The sequence below is a fragment of the Erpetoichthys calabaricus genome, chromosome 17 (assembly GCF_900747795.2).
Source record: "Erpetoichthys calabaricus chromosome 17, fErpCal1.3, whole genome shotgun sequence".
Classification (NCBI taxonomy): domain Eukaryota; kingdom Metazoa; phylum Chordata; class Cladistia; order Polypteriformes; family Polypteridae; genus Erpetoichthys; species Erpetoichthys calabaricus.
Window position 1 is genome coordinate 77,424,059 of NC_041410.2, and position 17,067 is coordinate 77,441,125.

Genomic DNA, 17,067 nt, shown 5'->3' on the forward strand with positions numbered 1-17,067 from the left:
TTTAATGTATAGCAGGATACCTAGCCGATCAATAAAATATGAACTTAGTATTATTGTATTCAGCGAGAATGCCTACTGGTATTTTACAAATCTGTGACCATCTATTCAGGTTATTTATGAAACCTGTTACTGACCTAAATAAATGTGGCGTTTTTTCTGGAACCTTCAAGTGGATGGTTCATTTATTGCATCACTTTGGCACTTTTTTTTTAAAGAGTGTATATTTTAAACATATTATTAACTACTGCAGTATTTTATAATGCCAGTATTGGTTTGAAACCCTCATCCATGGCTTGTCTAGAAGATGACTCTGCTTGCACATGTCATAACTCCATAGTCCTGGAATGAATCCCTATGCAGACATTCAGATTTTATAGGATGTGTTATTAGTACACTTTATACAACAACTTAGGCACATCAAAACAAAAAAGTAAATGGACTACCCTGTATGAAGCAAGGCTCTAACCTTAAACAATAAAATGTTCAGCTAAATTCAGCATACATGAGTAAATCAAAAATGTACGACATATTTGAAATACACTTTTAGATATCTTAGATTTACTTCATGATATCTTAAAATGTGCCTCTGCCCCATTTGAAATATCTTAAAATGTATTTCAATATTGCAGAATATTACAATCTGAGATATCTTAATATATGTAGAAATTCATGTGCAGTACATGTATTAGAGATCTTAAAATGTAAAGGGACAAATATTGAGTTATCTAGAAATGGGCTTAAAACATTAAACTGCATTTTAAGATATATGAATTTCATTTTGAGATATCTCTAAATGTTAATTCGGCTTGCCATGCATGTCTGAAATGCCAAAAAAGTCAGGGGTTGATATACTGTATGTTGAAATGTCCAAAAAATGCGTGTCACTCAAATTATTTGTGTGATAGTGGAAGCAATTGTAAGACATACACTGTAGAAATACAGTGAAAATGTGTTTCTGGACAGTGAGACATGTTTAGATGAAGTCAAATTTTACGATTTGCATTCCTAGGCAGATAAAACAGGACCAGCGTGAGTGGAAAAAATGCAGATATTACACACTTGGACTTGTGTGGTTAAGTGAGGAATTCAAAGAAATCAAGCTTTGGGCAGAGTGGGCACATTTTTTTGGATTAAGAGATGTCACAAGTGGGGTTCTTTTACTACTCTTTTTTTCGTTAAGGTAAATTATATAAGCACAGATAAACTTTATTAAACATGGTGATGACATTGAGTTAATTAAATCAACAAATATGCAGATGGACCTGAATAGAATTCAGATTTGGGGTAATATTTGAAAATATTAAGCATTGATAATGAAATGCAGAGCTACACAGCAGTGTTAGGCATACAGGAAGTGAATGTGCTAAAATGGCAAAGAGGATAGTTTATATAATACCCTGTGGAGAGTGTGTCAATTGAGGTTATGTACAACAGCATAATACAAGGGAGTTACATACATGTATGTTGGACACCTCATGAATAGTTTATGCTAAGTTTTCTTAACAAAATAAGACTGTAACATTAGTTGACAAAGTCTAGAATATAACTATTAATCTTATCATTTCACACTTAGCAGTGTATGAGAACCACTTGAGTCCTGATATAATAGGGGAGTGCAGTTACTATAAATATATACATTAAATGAGCATTTGCTGTGGGACAGGAGTCCAAAACCTCTTTTTGAGTTGGCAGCATAGAAAATAAAGTTGTGTAGTTTTTGTTAACTGTAAATAATGTACTTATACAGTATGTACATTACATCCCAGGGCTCCATATGCAAAATTATTGAAAAACTGAAGATAGTTTTCCTGTTTTATTAAGAAAAAAATTCAGATATTATTTGTCCAATACTAAAATGGCTGATAAATTCATAATTGATAAGTTATAGAAACTAACTGTTCAGAAGTATGAATACCTCTAGGCTTCAAAAATAAAATGTTTAAGTGAATGTATCAGTCCCTTTTAAATTAATTATTGGTCATGATAAACTGGTGAATCATTACTGTGGGATATTTCATTATATAAGGAATGGCATGCACAATTAAAGGTACATTATTGGATCTATTGTCTAAATTATTTAATTGGTCATAACATTTAAACTTCCATTTACTTGATACCTTGGAGGAGGTGGATTTTAGACAGACACTACAGAAGTATATACAAATGTTATTTTGGAGTGTGATGTATAACTATTAGAGAAATCCTGTTTCAAGATTAATTTTATTAAACCCTCCTAATTTGCTTCTCTTTGGGCCACAACCCAGCTCAGTTTCCTATTACCCTTAGCTCTTTGTCTGTGCATTGTAAAATTTTCTGTAAAGCAGTTCTATTTTTTTTTTTATCTTGTTGATTATTGTAGTAGTAAGCAATCTTCATTTCCTTCATAATTCTTATCTTATTGTGATTGTAAATGTATTAAACTTTTGCAGATTTAACATTGATTTAGATTTAAAGTATTATGGTACTGAGAAATAAATGATTACCAGTGATTAACCAACTGTCATTGTTTTTAACTCGTAATCTATGTAACCATATCTGTTTTACTGAAATTAAAAGAACTGGAGACAGAAAATCCTCTCTTTCTAATTCATTGGGATTATGTTCAGTGTCTGCCAGGGCAAAGTCTAAAGAAACATAGAGATTATAAATGTGGTTAGGACAGACTTTTCATATACTGTGTTAACAGTGATATATAGGTTTGTTTACTTTGTGTTTTGCACAGATTCAGCAGTTTATTTTTTTCAATTTGCCTTCAAAATCTTCCTTTATTGCAAAATCTTTTTAAGTTTTGGAAAGGTGGTAATTTCACCAAAAATATTTTCCTCATATGCAAATTTTACTCTTGCTCTTGAAAGTTTGAAGCTAAAAATACATTTCATGATAGTAGAGTATTCTCTTTAATAAAGCAGACAAAGGCAATTTGTTCAAAACAGGTCATAGTTAGCTCATTATTTTTGTAAAGCATTTATGTCATATAGGGTGGCACAATGGAGAAGTGCTTAATGTTGTTGTTTCACAGCTTGAGGAGAATGGTTTACAATCTTGGGCCAGTCTGTGTGCAGTTTTGTGGGTACTCTAGATTTTCTCTCACAAACTAAAGACTTAAATGTGTGAAGCTAATTGGAGATACTGAATTGACTCCATGTGAGAGAGTATACCTGTAGATGTATTTGTGAGTGTGGTCTGTGATGGACAAGTGCTCAACCACAACTGATTTCTCCCTTGCCTTTGAAACCGCAGGGATAAGTTCTGGTCCATCATAATCCAAAACTTGGATCAGGTTGGTTTAAAAAATTTTTTTTTTTTTCATTTTTATTAGATGTTCACATCAGGACCTGTGTAATGAAGTCACCTAAAATGTACATAATAAGGAGGCAGAATGCATATTTAGGATTTGTGTTATTCTTAACATTTTTACTGCTCCAAGTAGAATGAGAAACTCATGGAACTTTACTGCCTCTGCTACTTATATATTGATGATTTAATTCAACTGCAAGCAAGATTTTAAGAAAGTTCATGACTGAGTAAATTATAAAATGTAAAGTAAACAATAGAGATTATGGAATATTGTAGAAAATCATTCTTAACTTATTTAACAGACTGCATCATGTAGGACAGCAAGAGTAAAATTAAAACCTAGTGACGTCAAGACTAATGTCAATTAGGAATGCTTGCTTTGGCCATTCTTGAAATAATATAAAATGTCACAAGAAATGGTGATGAACAACACCAACAAATAGTATTTGTAAACCACTAAACCAGGGAGATGTTCAATTTAAAGACGTTTTAATACAAATGAATAATTTGGGTTCTTATGTCCCAGACATATGTGGCATTCAGATCATTCCAAAAAAGAAAATAATATGAGTATATATGTTTAAAGAATGAAAACGGAAAGGAGAAAATAAATTGAACATCACATTAGTTAGAATGGAGGCTTTACAAAGGATGCTACAGTATTATGTTACTTTTAAACACTCATTTTAGAAAATGGAAGATGCCAGAGTGAGAGCTAAAGATGGTTTCAGAAAAAAAGAATAGTGGTATTAATAAGTAGTCCAAACTGATGGTTATTAATTTAGAAATGTTGACCATACAGTAGCTTCATACAGTTCATTGTAATGGATATTGAGGAATGATATAAAGCAACAGAGATATTGGAAGAGTATATGAAAAGGAACATACGGGAAATTAAATAGCATGAACATAAGAAACAAAGCTGCCAATTATATAAAATGTTTTAAGGACATTTTAAACTTAAAAAGTGTAGAAAAATGTTTAAAAGCACTTAGAACGGCAGATATGAAAAGTAAACAAGAAAACTGATTTTAAACAATTCAGCGAATAAATGCCAGCTAGTTTAAAAAATAAAATAATTTAAAAATAAAAATGACTTTGGTGATTAAGAAACTGAATGGAATGAAAACCTGCAGTCATAGGAGGCTTCAGGGCTAAAATTAGCAACTCCTCAAAGCTATTGGGACCATTTAGTTAAAACTATTCTTTTAAGCGGGCACCAAATATCCCACTTGAAATGACAAATTAAATGTACTAATATATTGTTTACTTTCAGATTGCATGTGTGTTTGCTGTGTGTTATGAAATTATGATCATAATGTTAGTGTATAGCTAGTAACTAAAGAAAACACAGAAAATCAACATATTAAAAAAATAATATTGACAAACAAGACATTTTATCCCAGATAGAGAACAGATATCTGCTTACCAGCCATCTATGTTTTAATCATCTTACCCAGTTCAATGGGTGCTAATGTGTATATATAGCAGCACTGGATACAAGACATACCGGCGCTGAATGGGTTGTCAGACCATCACAGGGCACATTCATTCACATCAGGGAATATAGAATTGATTATTAATCTAACACATCTTTGGGATAGGAAATGACAGACTGAGCACACATTCTATATAAACTGTGCCTTGGCTGGAATTCAGATCTGAAGCTCTCACATACCACTGTGCTGCTTGATGTCTGACTACCTGTCTGATTCTAACATACTGAGTTACTCTCTGTTCTCTGCATATAGCTGTTGGAAACATTAATAAAGCATAACATTAGAACAATGTGGTTATGTATATGCACATGAGATATAATCGCAGTAATGGAAGGGATGTGAAATTGCATTCTGCCATATACTGTCTCAAAAACAGAAGTTATTCGTTTCATTTCCACAAATTATCATCTTGTTGTTATTATATTGGGGCAAGCTTTCAAAGTAGAATCTAGACATGTCAGTCTTTACTGAATCTAGTTATATAGTGTACTGACCTTATTTTTCGCAATCTGGCTGCCTTCATCAGCTTACTTTTGTGTTTATATGGGTATAAAAAATTAATCTATTGAAAAAATGATGATTTATAGCTGCACAGGATTTTCCCCCTACGTTCCTTCCTAAGGCCCCAGGAATTGTACAAGTTTGGCAGAACTTATAGTTCACTACTTCTCTGCCTTTAATTTACCTGATTCTACACCCCATTATGAAAAGCAGTCAAGAGGGCTACATCTTGTAATGGCCAATTCTTTTTCACTAGGCACTACAGTACTTCTTTAGACTAGTCATGGGAAAATATGTACCACTAGATGGCACCAGTATTAGTTTTTTTTTTTTTTTGTTAGAGCTGCATCACAATATTAAGTTCTATACTATAAAGTATAGAAATTTCACAACAAGGCAACTGCTTGAGAACATTTCTTCCTGTCTTTCAGAATATGAAATATGTCATATTGCAGCTGCTTAGGGCTAAAATACACACAGACCATAACCACCAACATGTTTGAACAAATAAAAGATAGAAATGCTTCCTTTTTGTTTTTTTGGGTTTCAGATGGCTAACTGACTACACATAAAATGGCATGCACATGAAATATTTTGTTCAGCTTTGCTTTATTGTATTTTTCTATCCAGACATACATTTAAACTCAGATTGTGATAACAGTAGCAGAATTTATCAAATCTTCTTACAGCAAAACCTTTCAATCAACTTCCTTTTAGATTATATTTCAGGATTTGATCCAATAATCCTCTGTGTTTCCTGAATTTAAAATGTCAAATTGTTATCAGTAAGGTACGGTACATAAATAGCACTTGAATCTAAAAACAAATCTTCAAAAAAGACCACCACTGTACCTATTTTTCATAAACCCTTTCTAAATGAAAATGTTTGTGAATTACTTGTAAAATGTACTGCTGTTAAGTAAAAACTGGGATTATTACACTGAACAAGCAAACATTGTTGGTGTTTTATATTAAAAGCATGGATTAAGGTATAAATATAAATTGTTTTGTTGTGTGGCTTTTCTCTCTTGCAAGTGTTGATCCCTAAAGAAATACACACATTTCTGAAAAGCCTCTTTTTTCCAGTGAATACGAGTGTCAGTTTCAGTTTTCTTATAATGGCTTGCTTTATGACGTTTAGATCTCTGAGAACTGAGGTACTCAAAGTCAAGACAACATGCAATTTCACTGATGTCTTTATATGGTGCCGATTGTTCTGTAGAAGAATATTGCAGTATATCAACTGAACTGTTAAAAAAAGGACAAACAGAAATTTGTTCTTGTTGTTTTTCAGATTAGTTTTTACAGGTTTTGGGGTTGCAGTCCATCCTAGCAGCATAGGGCACAAGAAATGAAACATCTCTGAATGTGATGTCATTACATTCCAGGACACACTAAGGAATGCACACAATATTCACACATGTGTGGCCAGTTTACAGACATCACCTAATGTAAGACACAAAGAGAATGATGACCAGGCTAATACTCTGACTTTGGCCCAAAGAACTGTATAGTATCTGTGGAACACTATGCTACCCATGAAAAGTGACTTTAGGATTGATATATTGATATATCTCTGTGAAGTGGAAATTCTTAAGGTCTTTTAATACTTGCAGAAGCATACATATTTTTGGTTTTGTTCTTTTGTAGCATGTAGTAAATATTGCACACATGCATCACCCTTTTGTTCTCCAGTCATACAAAGGACATGTCACTTTGTTAACTTTGTGCCATGTCCAGAAAATGTAATACATAAAGATAATTTGGCTTGAAGAGCTTCAGGTGGAAATACTCCATTAGATCCTGAACAGCACTGAATTGTGTTATATTTTTTTTGTGCACAAAGTCAATATAAAATTGTACTCCTATAGACGTATTCCAGTGCTCCAGTGAAAGACTTCTGAGTTAAGTGCTCTTGGCCCTATTATCCAATCACATGGTTTCTCATTTCAGTGCTATGCTGACAATAAACAGCTGTACCTGTCATCCTCTAGTGAGGACAACACATTATTGGCTAGAGCATCTGTATGTCATGCTGATATTTTAGACTGGATGAAGGACCATCAGCTCCAGCACAACCTGGTAAAGACCGAGCTTCTTGTGAGACAGGCCAGCCAGTCTGCTTAACTCCCCATCTCTATACATTTATGTTCATTGTCACTAACACCTGTCAAGTTAGTACACAACCTTGGAGTGTTGAGTGATGAGCAGCTATCTTTCTCTGACCACGTTTCCACAGTCTCATTCATGCAGATTCACATTGTATAACATCCGCAAAATCAGATGTTATCAACTGAGTATGCAGCACAACTTCTGGTCCAGGCTTTGGTCATGTCATGTCTGGATTACTGCAACTCACTACCAGCAGGAGGACCCACACCTGTCATCAATACACTACAGATGGTTCAAAATTCAGTGGTTCTGTCTGGCATTCAACCAGCCAAAATGGGTGGATGTCACACCTCTCTTGAGGGTACTACATTGGTTCCCTGTAGCAGCACACATTAAGTTGAAATCCTTGATGCTTCAAATACAGAGTAGTCAATGGGTCAGCACCTGTGTATATGTAGACATTGGTGTTGTACTATTCTGTTACTTACCCACTCAAGTCTGCCAGTGAACAATGTCTGGTGATGCATTGTATCGAATCTCAATCTAAGCTGTCCTCGTGTAGCTCCTAGTTGGAGCTGCCCACTTCCATCCGAACTCCCGAGTCCCTCAATGTTTTTAAAAAGTGATTAAACAAACCTACTGTTCTGTGAATATCTTTCAAATTGTTAATGAATGTTTTTACTGCATGGTTATCTCTCGTATTGCTAATTAATGATTTTTTGTTATGCTAGCTTTATAGCTATTCAATTGTTATGTACAACTTTTGTAACCTGTCCTGCTACACTTGTTCAAAAAAGGCCCTAGACTGATGTTATGCAGTTGTGTTTGTAAGTTGCTTTGGACAAAAGCTTTGCTAAGCAAAATAAATAAATGTCTTGTGAAATATGTGACACAGAACTGAGGTCCATATGTTCTTGTTCACCGCTTCAGAAATGTCTTTGTTCATATAATACTAAGAAGTGCTTTACTAGGACTGTTGCATGCTTGAACTAGACTACTTTTTGTTAGATTGCATCACATACTATACAGTACAAACAGCAGACTGATACAGTCCATCTGCTGTATAAGTCTTAGTTTTTAAAATATCTGCTCTTTTCTCATAATCTTTTAAGTGAGGATTGTAGAATGCCATGTTCTCATACATGTAACACCCCAAAACCCTTTTGACTGTGCATTTTTTTAAGTATTGTAATAATATTGTAGATGTGTTCACACCTACTGGCTGTTGTTCCAGTACTAGTATGGTATTTTTTAAGTAAATAAAGACAAATATGTTTAAATATTAATTCTTCTACATTATTTAAACATAAGGGTATTTTTGTATCACTTTTATACATCACTGTATCTCCATTAGTTAGTTATTTTTTGGTTAGACTAAAGTTCTTAGCTCATTAAATTATCTTATTCACTTAAAAACTAATTGAAATTGGTTCAATAATGATCAAGAGCATAATATTTTACTGTACCAACATTTATGCTACTTAAGATATCATGCCTTTTATTGTCAACCTTTGTCATTGATGTTAACTAATAAATGTCATTCTCTTAAATTTCAATCTAAATGATTTGACAAGCCAGCCTCTAGAAAGGACTGTCAAATAAAACACAGTATACCGACATATTGTATAATACATGTAACTGCTAAGAAACAATAGTGGTATGCAGTATATACTGTTAATATAAATGGAAAAAAAAAATAAAAGCATTTTGCATAGATCAATCATTAAAAAGCTTTCAGTATGAAAAGCAATTTCGTTACTATTTTGAGTAGAGCAGTTTCTTTTAACAAAAGCTCTTCAGTATGAATGTGAATGGAAATCTTTTTGACTTGTGTTTCAAAATCTACATGCAATTCTAAGTTTGTTTGTGAATGTCAGTTTTCTTATGGATCATACTCTATAAATTTAAAGACATAATGCAATAATTCAGCCCAGACATTACACAGAATTTGATGTATTTGAAAGCTTTCTCGATGAGTATGGGATTTCTTCTGCAGCTGAATACTCAGTGACAGAATGAAGGACTATGAATATGGTATATTTTCAAGTTCATCATTTTTGATTTAAAAGACATATGATGGTGTAAGTAAAAGTTATGCTCATTTCCATTTTATAGTGTTGTATAGTTATGAGAAAAATATGACCACAAAAAGGTAATGTACGATATAATTCTGCACAGTAGTACAACAATGCACAAAGAGGAAATTATATAAAGATTTATAATAGTAGACTAGCAGGAAAATCACAGAAAAACATTATACTCATTTAATGTGTTTCAAAGTTTTTGTCTAACACCATGCTCTGTGTTAAACAACCAACCCAAAGACATTTGTGTTGATCTGTAATTTGTTTCTCTCTATAAGTGTAAGTGATGCAGATTAATGATTTTTTGCTTCATCTGGTATACTAGACAGAACTTTGTTCATTTGTCCCTAGGGGTAAATTCTGGCTTTTTACAAATGCTCTGAAGAATGACAATAAAGCAAGAGAATTGAAAAGAAAGAAAAGTTCTGACTTGGCTGTTGCAGTCACAGGTGAGGCATTATGCAGATGTATTGCTTTTGGTGTAAATGAGCCCCAGTCATGTTTCTTGACACATTTCTGCTGAATAATTTTTAGGCTGAAAGTCCTCAGTGCCCTTTTCATGATCTAGCTGATTTGGCGGACCTCTCTTGAAGTGATATCACCAGCCCAGCACACCACAGCATAGAAAATCAAACTGGCCATCATAGAGTTATAGAAGATGTGAAGAATGTCACTTCCCACATTAAAGAAACAATGTCTTCTATAGTTCCTCAGTGTTCAGAGACCAGTCCAACCTGTCATTAATGTGAACCCCTAAGTACTTGTATATGAGTGGACAACCACTACATTCACTCCTTGAATAGTGACCAGACATAGTGGCTGTTTGGTGTGAATAGGTAGGCCTTAAGTATTCTTTTAACTTTTATTTATATTTTATTTAGTAAGCTTAGGTAGAGTTTTCCTTTCCTTAGCATTAGCACATTTTGTGTTTTTTATAACAGCCTAAATATTAACCTACAGATGCTAAATATGTGTGTACAAAAGCATATGTTCACCTATAAAACTGAAGTCGTATATTGCTCCTTACTATAACCTTATGCAATTTGGATTTCAAAGTATATGAATTAGTCTGTCTTACTTCATTAGATACACTACATCTGCTTAAATAAAGACTGCTAGGTCTGTAGAAAAGCAAGTCATACTAACATTTGAACAAAACATTTTGAGTAGTATGGCTTAATGCTTTAAAGCTTGCATTAGTAAAAGATTTTGTTAGTGGAAATATATTTCACACATTCTGGCCAGCTTGCTCAAAAACATTCGGTCTAAGAATTATATAGTTGTACATAGTTTCTATATATATACAGTATAAAGTGCCAGAGGACGATTTTATGACCAACACCCTCTGAATCCCACCTTATTATTCTACCCCCCCCCAATTTTATGACCAACACCCTCTGAATCCCACCTTATTATTCCACCCCCCCTTACACCCACCTACACCCCACTTTTTCATTTACTACATATTGCTTTTGATTCCTGTTTGTCTAATAATTTTTCTCTGATGATGACACCTTGTAGACTGTTGAAAGCTTAGGAATAGAAAAATATTTTATGATACGTTACTCATCTTCTCTTATATATATATACAGTACGACAGAGTACATTGCATATTCTTTGTATAAACTGGCAAGCTAATGAACATTCTTATAATCACACAATGAGTCCCAGGGTGTGAAACTGGTTTGTGTCACCTTCAGTACTTTTGTGTAGATGTTTACCTATCAAATTTCCAGGGATACAGTCTTCATTCATTTACAGTATTCAGTAGCAGAAATGTCTCTGCGGTTCTTTAGATAGAATTTTATTTGTCCCCAGGGGAAATTTGACTTAACTGTATGAAAAAAACAACCTTCAAAAAGTACATAAAAATGATAAAGTAAAGGATAAGCACTATATAAAATTCTAAGTAAAGAACTACAGTTTAGGAGTGAAAATTTCACATTTTATAAGTAAAGACAAGATTAACAGCTTGATTTGCAGTAAATATTGCCACAAAGTCTGTGTGTGAAATGTGAATCCATGGTACCTTTTAAAACAAGAGATTTTCCTAAGTCTTTTTCTTTTTTGCAAATGCTGCGGAGCATTTATGTAAAGTGTCAAACACTGTTTCAGGTCTACTTTAACAAACAACAGGGAAAGTAATTGTGTTATTCTGCTTTTTAATTAACCTAGCTAGGGGGGTCACACTTTTTTGAGCAACCTTATGCATAGGTACAATACTAATCTAGAATCCGTATTTGGGGACAGGAATTACTAGAGTACCTTACACAATGAGAAAAGCAAATGTGTGGTACACATTAACCTACTTTCTGTATTTGAGCTTGAAAGAAACTGTAGTAGTACAATTCTTCAAATAAAGGGGAAGTCAGGTATTATCATCACTAATAGTGCATAAGTAAAGATAAAATTCAAATAGAATAGACAAATAAAGGCTGGTGCCATCCTTGGCTTGAGCTGTCACCTTGGCAAGCCATTTGATCCACATTTTTCAAAAGGCGACTATAAGTTGTTTCATTGTTTTAACAGGAAAATGTAACCCTGACTCTATAAAGTAAATGTTTAATTTAGTTAACTAAAATATGTTTAAAATAAAAGCAATCTAAAGTTGTCATAGTTGTCCAAAAGTTACTTATACCTTATGTGATGTAACTTGAGGAGTCCAGCAATATTACTGTTATTCTAAGTAGAGCACAGAAGGAGTTGCTTTCAGATTTTAACGAAGGATGTTAATTTAATATGAATATAAATGATGATTAAGCACTAAACATTTTCAGATTTTCAGAAATCTTTATTTTCTGTGTTGATCGTTTTGGCTAAGTATATCATTGTACATGCCACAGCATCAGAAATATGAATCAGTGTTATTTAATCCTTCCATAAAAACTGTTGTACTATTAAGTGGAAGAGTAAATGTGTCTGTTTTGCATACCACATTACTACTGATTTTAATCTGGTCACTTCACATGAAAATAATAGTTCTGAATTTCTCATAGAACCATTGCTTTACAAAGAACCGTTTCATTCAACCAATTCATTTGGTCATTGAAAACGTTCCTAATCTGTCGATGAAACATAAATCTTTAATGTATAGTAGACTGCTTAGCAGGATACTGACAGGCCAAGAAAACCAGAACTTAGCCTGTGTAATTGTATCGATCAAGAGTCTTAAAATCCATTGATATTTCACAAATCTGTTATCATCTATTCATCATAAATTATGGAGTTCATTATATATCTAAGTAAATGGAGGTTCGATTTGGAATCTTTATGTTCATGGTTCTTTTGAGAACGAAAAATGTTTCTACTGTGACATTGCTCTGGAGAACCACTTTGGCACTTTTATTTTTAAGAGAGTAATAGAGTAAGACACTTGTGTGATGCTCATTAATGTGCCTAAACATTTAGAAGAAGTATTTCCTTAATATGGTTCAGTGCATTTTTTGTGACAGTTAACATTTATCTACAGTATGAGTCTTTTGCTTACAGATGCGAGAGTAGTAATGAGAAAATTAGAAAGCATGGCAGTCTGGGCTGACAAATTCCTAGTGGCACAGATAGACCCTTCATCTCATCAAATGAACATATCATCTGAGCCTTATTGCTGGACATGCAGAAGCAAACTGGCAAGAGTGCACCATTATATAAGAGTCACATCCATCATAGTTGATTAGATTTTTATAGAATTAAACTATTTTTCATTTTGATTTTTTTTTTCAGTTAATGTAACTAATTCACAGCAAATAGCCTCCTATACCTGTAACATTATTTTGACATTCCCATATACTTTTAACATTTCTATTCTTGTTTCAGTAGCTGTTTTTTTAAATGACTCGACATTATGTCAATGGAAAAATAATTTGAAAAGATACTTAATCCATACACCTTTCAAAGTCATACAAGTGAATAAGGAAAAATGAGTTATCTTCAAACTGAATAAATTAGCAATGACAAGAAATATTCATTCACATAATGCCATAATGTTCTCCGTACTGCACTCTTTCATCATGTGAGTCTGAGAAGGATAAAACAAATATTATCATTTATTTATAATCCGAAACCACATATCTCCATTACATGGTATTATTTTGCTGTCTCGAGTAAAAGACGGAAAAAAACATTGACGGGAACATCACAGTCAGTTAAACTACGCGTTCATACATTTTCAAACTGGAGTCACCAATTTAATGCATACGGTAGAAAAATATACCCGGTGAAAGCTCCCTTGGACAAAATGAGTCCACTCAGATCCTGCTCAAGGGCGAGATTGTTGCCGTATATACAGAAACACAGTGTGAAACCGTGGTGCCCATCACATTAATGTGGCGTTAAGATTATAGTAGTGGTTTCTGTTTCGTATCTGAACGCTTATCAGCGCTTAAAAATATATAGAAATAAAGCAGTATAATAAGGAATCCTGTTACTTGAATATGTTTTGCACGTCAATGCACATGCCTTAACAAGTTAGCAGTTACGGTATGATATGTTTGCCGCAATTTCCTTCTAGTTGCCAGTTGCTATACAGGGATTTGTTTATTGCATTTGGTAGCTAAACGTAAAAAATGCTTTCGTCATCTATACGTTTTAGACATTGTATTTGTGAAATAAAGCTTTTTTTTTCTTAATCTTGCTTAACGAAACATGAAGTCAGTTGACTGGTTAGCGTACTTAACTCTAAAACCCGCAAACTTATTTCGGTATCATATTGGTGATAAACGTGATAAATATGGCGTTTTACTTATTAATAAAATTAAAACGGCCATACACGTGCATTCATATGAATAAAACTAATATAACTATTCGCACTCTCTTTCAAAGTAGATTTGATTATTTGAGTTTAATTGGAAAGCTAAGGAAACATCTGTAGTATCTTACAAGACAATTTTTTTTTTCAAACTTTGTGCGTTTAGACATCAACATGGAATGGTGGAAAAGCTATTCTTCAGGATGAAATGAAAAATGATTATAAATTGTGTTTTAATGGTTGTTTTTACATTGTATAAACAAAAATGGTAATGGCGACAGTTAACACATAATACATATTATGATTGATTTAATAATTTTTGTTTATTTATTTTTCTTTTCCAACTCACAGTCTTTGTACGGTAATGACAAAACAAGCTGGTCCTGGGCAATCACAATTCGGTACGAGGAAAACCATCATTATACTTTAGGACATGGCAAATGCCCGTACCTTGTTAAGAAAGCACAAAAATTATCTGACATAGCAGTCCTAATAAAATTACAATGAGGCAATGCTTCCATGAGCATTTCAAAGAAATCACAATATATAGGCAAGGATGCGTTTTACCCATTTTTAGTAAAAGACAAAACTTTAAACAGATTACAAGAGGATCTTCCACCTTCAAACATTCGATTTAAATAAAATGTTTGCTTTACTCCAATAGAATGAAGGTCGCAGGAAAATACCTAACCTTTAGGGGATTTAATAACTCGTGAAACCCAGATGTTTGGTAGTGCATCTAACATGAACTATGACAAGTGGACGGGTCATAGATAAAATACAACAATATGTAAAATATTTAATGTTCTTTCCCGTTGAAATACCATAGATAGTTAAACACAGTTATTATAATGTATCAGGTGATTCGATACAGGAATGATGGTTGCAACAGGGAATTTGACTCAGGTATTATAAACACAAAGTTTTAGAGACAACTTACTTTTCTTCTACCAGTTGCCTTTGGTATTCCTCAAACTCCTCCCTGGTCATCCCCTGGGCAGCCGCTTCAGATTTTTCACCTTCCGTTTTTTCTTCAGCTCCTCCTAATCCCCCAGTAAGATTCTTCAGTTGACCCCCAACAACAGATTTCACCATAAAAGCCATGGCGCTCCTTGCGAGTTTTACTAAACTTTTAGTAAAATTATTTACAAACTGAATGTCTATGATTTTTTTCTTCGTAGGAGACCTAATACTGTCGGCTCTTCTGTTCTCAGTGAAACCCCAAATTCAAGCGAGAAAGCCCGCTGTTCTCGGCGTATCGCGAATAAGCGACAAATAATTGCCAGAAAGACACTGTTTCAGCACCACGCACGGAGGACAGAGGCATGAGAAGGTTCACTGCTTATCCAATTGATAGTTCGCGGAATGTGTCAACAAGTCTGTTGTCTCCGACATAAGCGTTTGAGAGTCGAGCTGTGATCATAAGTAATAGAGGATTATGTGTGTTTACTCGTATGACGCTGCATACGCACATGACATCTCGAGGGCTGCCTCTTCATCACCGTGATTCAGATGCGCGTCTTTAAAACTATAAAATGATCACCAATGAGACAGTAAATGCTGCTTATTCGTGTGTTTTATGGGATTTTCTGAATCGGGTTATTTAGAGATTTGAAACAAATAATACGATTTTAAGCTCGAGTATACATTATGTTACGCCAATTTCATATTGTTTTTAACTATCGTTTGTGTTAACAGCAAATTCAAGCTTCATTTCACGCACACAGAAAACAAAACGCCCAAAACTTCTTTTTACCCTAAGTATTTAAAGAGCAGTCTTACATATGTAGCAGAAATTGCATGTTTTAAAACGTTTGCAGTACGAGTTAAGTTAGTCGCTTCATTTTGCATTGATATGGTGGTGGGGGCGCTATTTCATGATATAATGATAAGAAGCACTGTGCTTAATGACAATATTAATTATGTCACTTAATATGGAAAAGAATGAAGTAACCTAGTAATAAAGCCTTATGTAAATATGTAATTTCATTCATAATCAACATAATTGACATATTCAACCATGTAAGAGCCACAGGAATGTTGAATATGTATTTTTAAAAACGTATGAATAGGAAATTATTTTGAAGATTTAAAATCACACTATGTAGTGAGATCTCATTTTACAGGGAAAATGAAGGGCAGAGGAGATAGAAAAATAAAATGCAAAATATCAATTAAACAGAACTAATATGCAATAAATTAATAAAGCTTCATAACAATGGCCATGCAAATCTGTACATTACTACATTTCTGAAGTCATCAAAAAGGCTTTTAAAATTTGGTCAGTCAATGTTATTTTTATTCTGAGGAGCCACAGGCATTATTGCTTTATCTTTGTTGTCATTAAAAAGCAAGTTGATAACTGCCTTAACATATAGAAAAGGTATCTTGTGCTAGAGTTATCTGATAAGAAAGATAAAAGAATTTGGGCAATGAAATGTAATGCATACTCTGCATAATTGTTAGGATCTGATAGGCAAAATGAAGCAAATCATTTTTGGTGAGCTGTTCCATGAATGGAGGATATCAGATCTTTACATTATCGTGCGGCTGCAGGTAATATAACACTAGTTCTTAACATTTGTCCAACATCAATACTCCTAATTACAGGTATTTTTTTTATAAGTGAGGCTTTTTATAACTTGAGTTACTAATTGACTTGCATGGCATTTGTGTTGCTGATGAACTGTCACATTTTCAATCTGGTGCCTGCTGTCTTAATTTTTCCTTACAAGTCAGCTTCTTCAGTTTCAATAAAACTGCATGTTTCTCTTTTGTATGATGTGTTGGAAATTGTTCATGTAGTACATCAACATGCAACGTCATTCTT

The 17,067-nt window shown here is 33.6% G+C and overlaps 1 protein-coding gene across 1 annotated transcript in view; it reads right to left on the reverse strand.

The window, feature by feature from the left end:
• The window catches only part of cplx3a (complexin 3a), a 28,326-nt gene extending 12,671 nt beyond the window's left edge, over positions 1-15,655 (reverse strand). Inside the window, exon 1 of the mRNA XM_028822895.2 lies at positions 15,178-15,655. Within this exon, the coding sequence (XP_028678728.1) occupies positions 15,178-15,341 (164 nt within the window). The 5' untranslated portion in view covers positions 15,342-15,655. The remainder of the gene's footprint in view (positions 1-15,177) is intronic.
• Between the last annotated feature and the right edge of the window lie 1,412 nt (positions 15,656-17,067).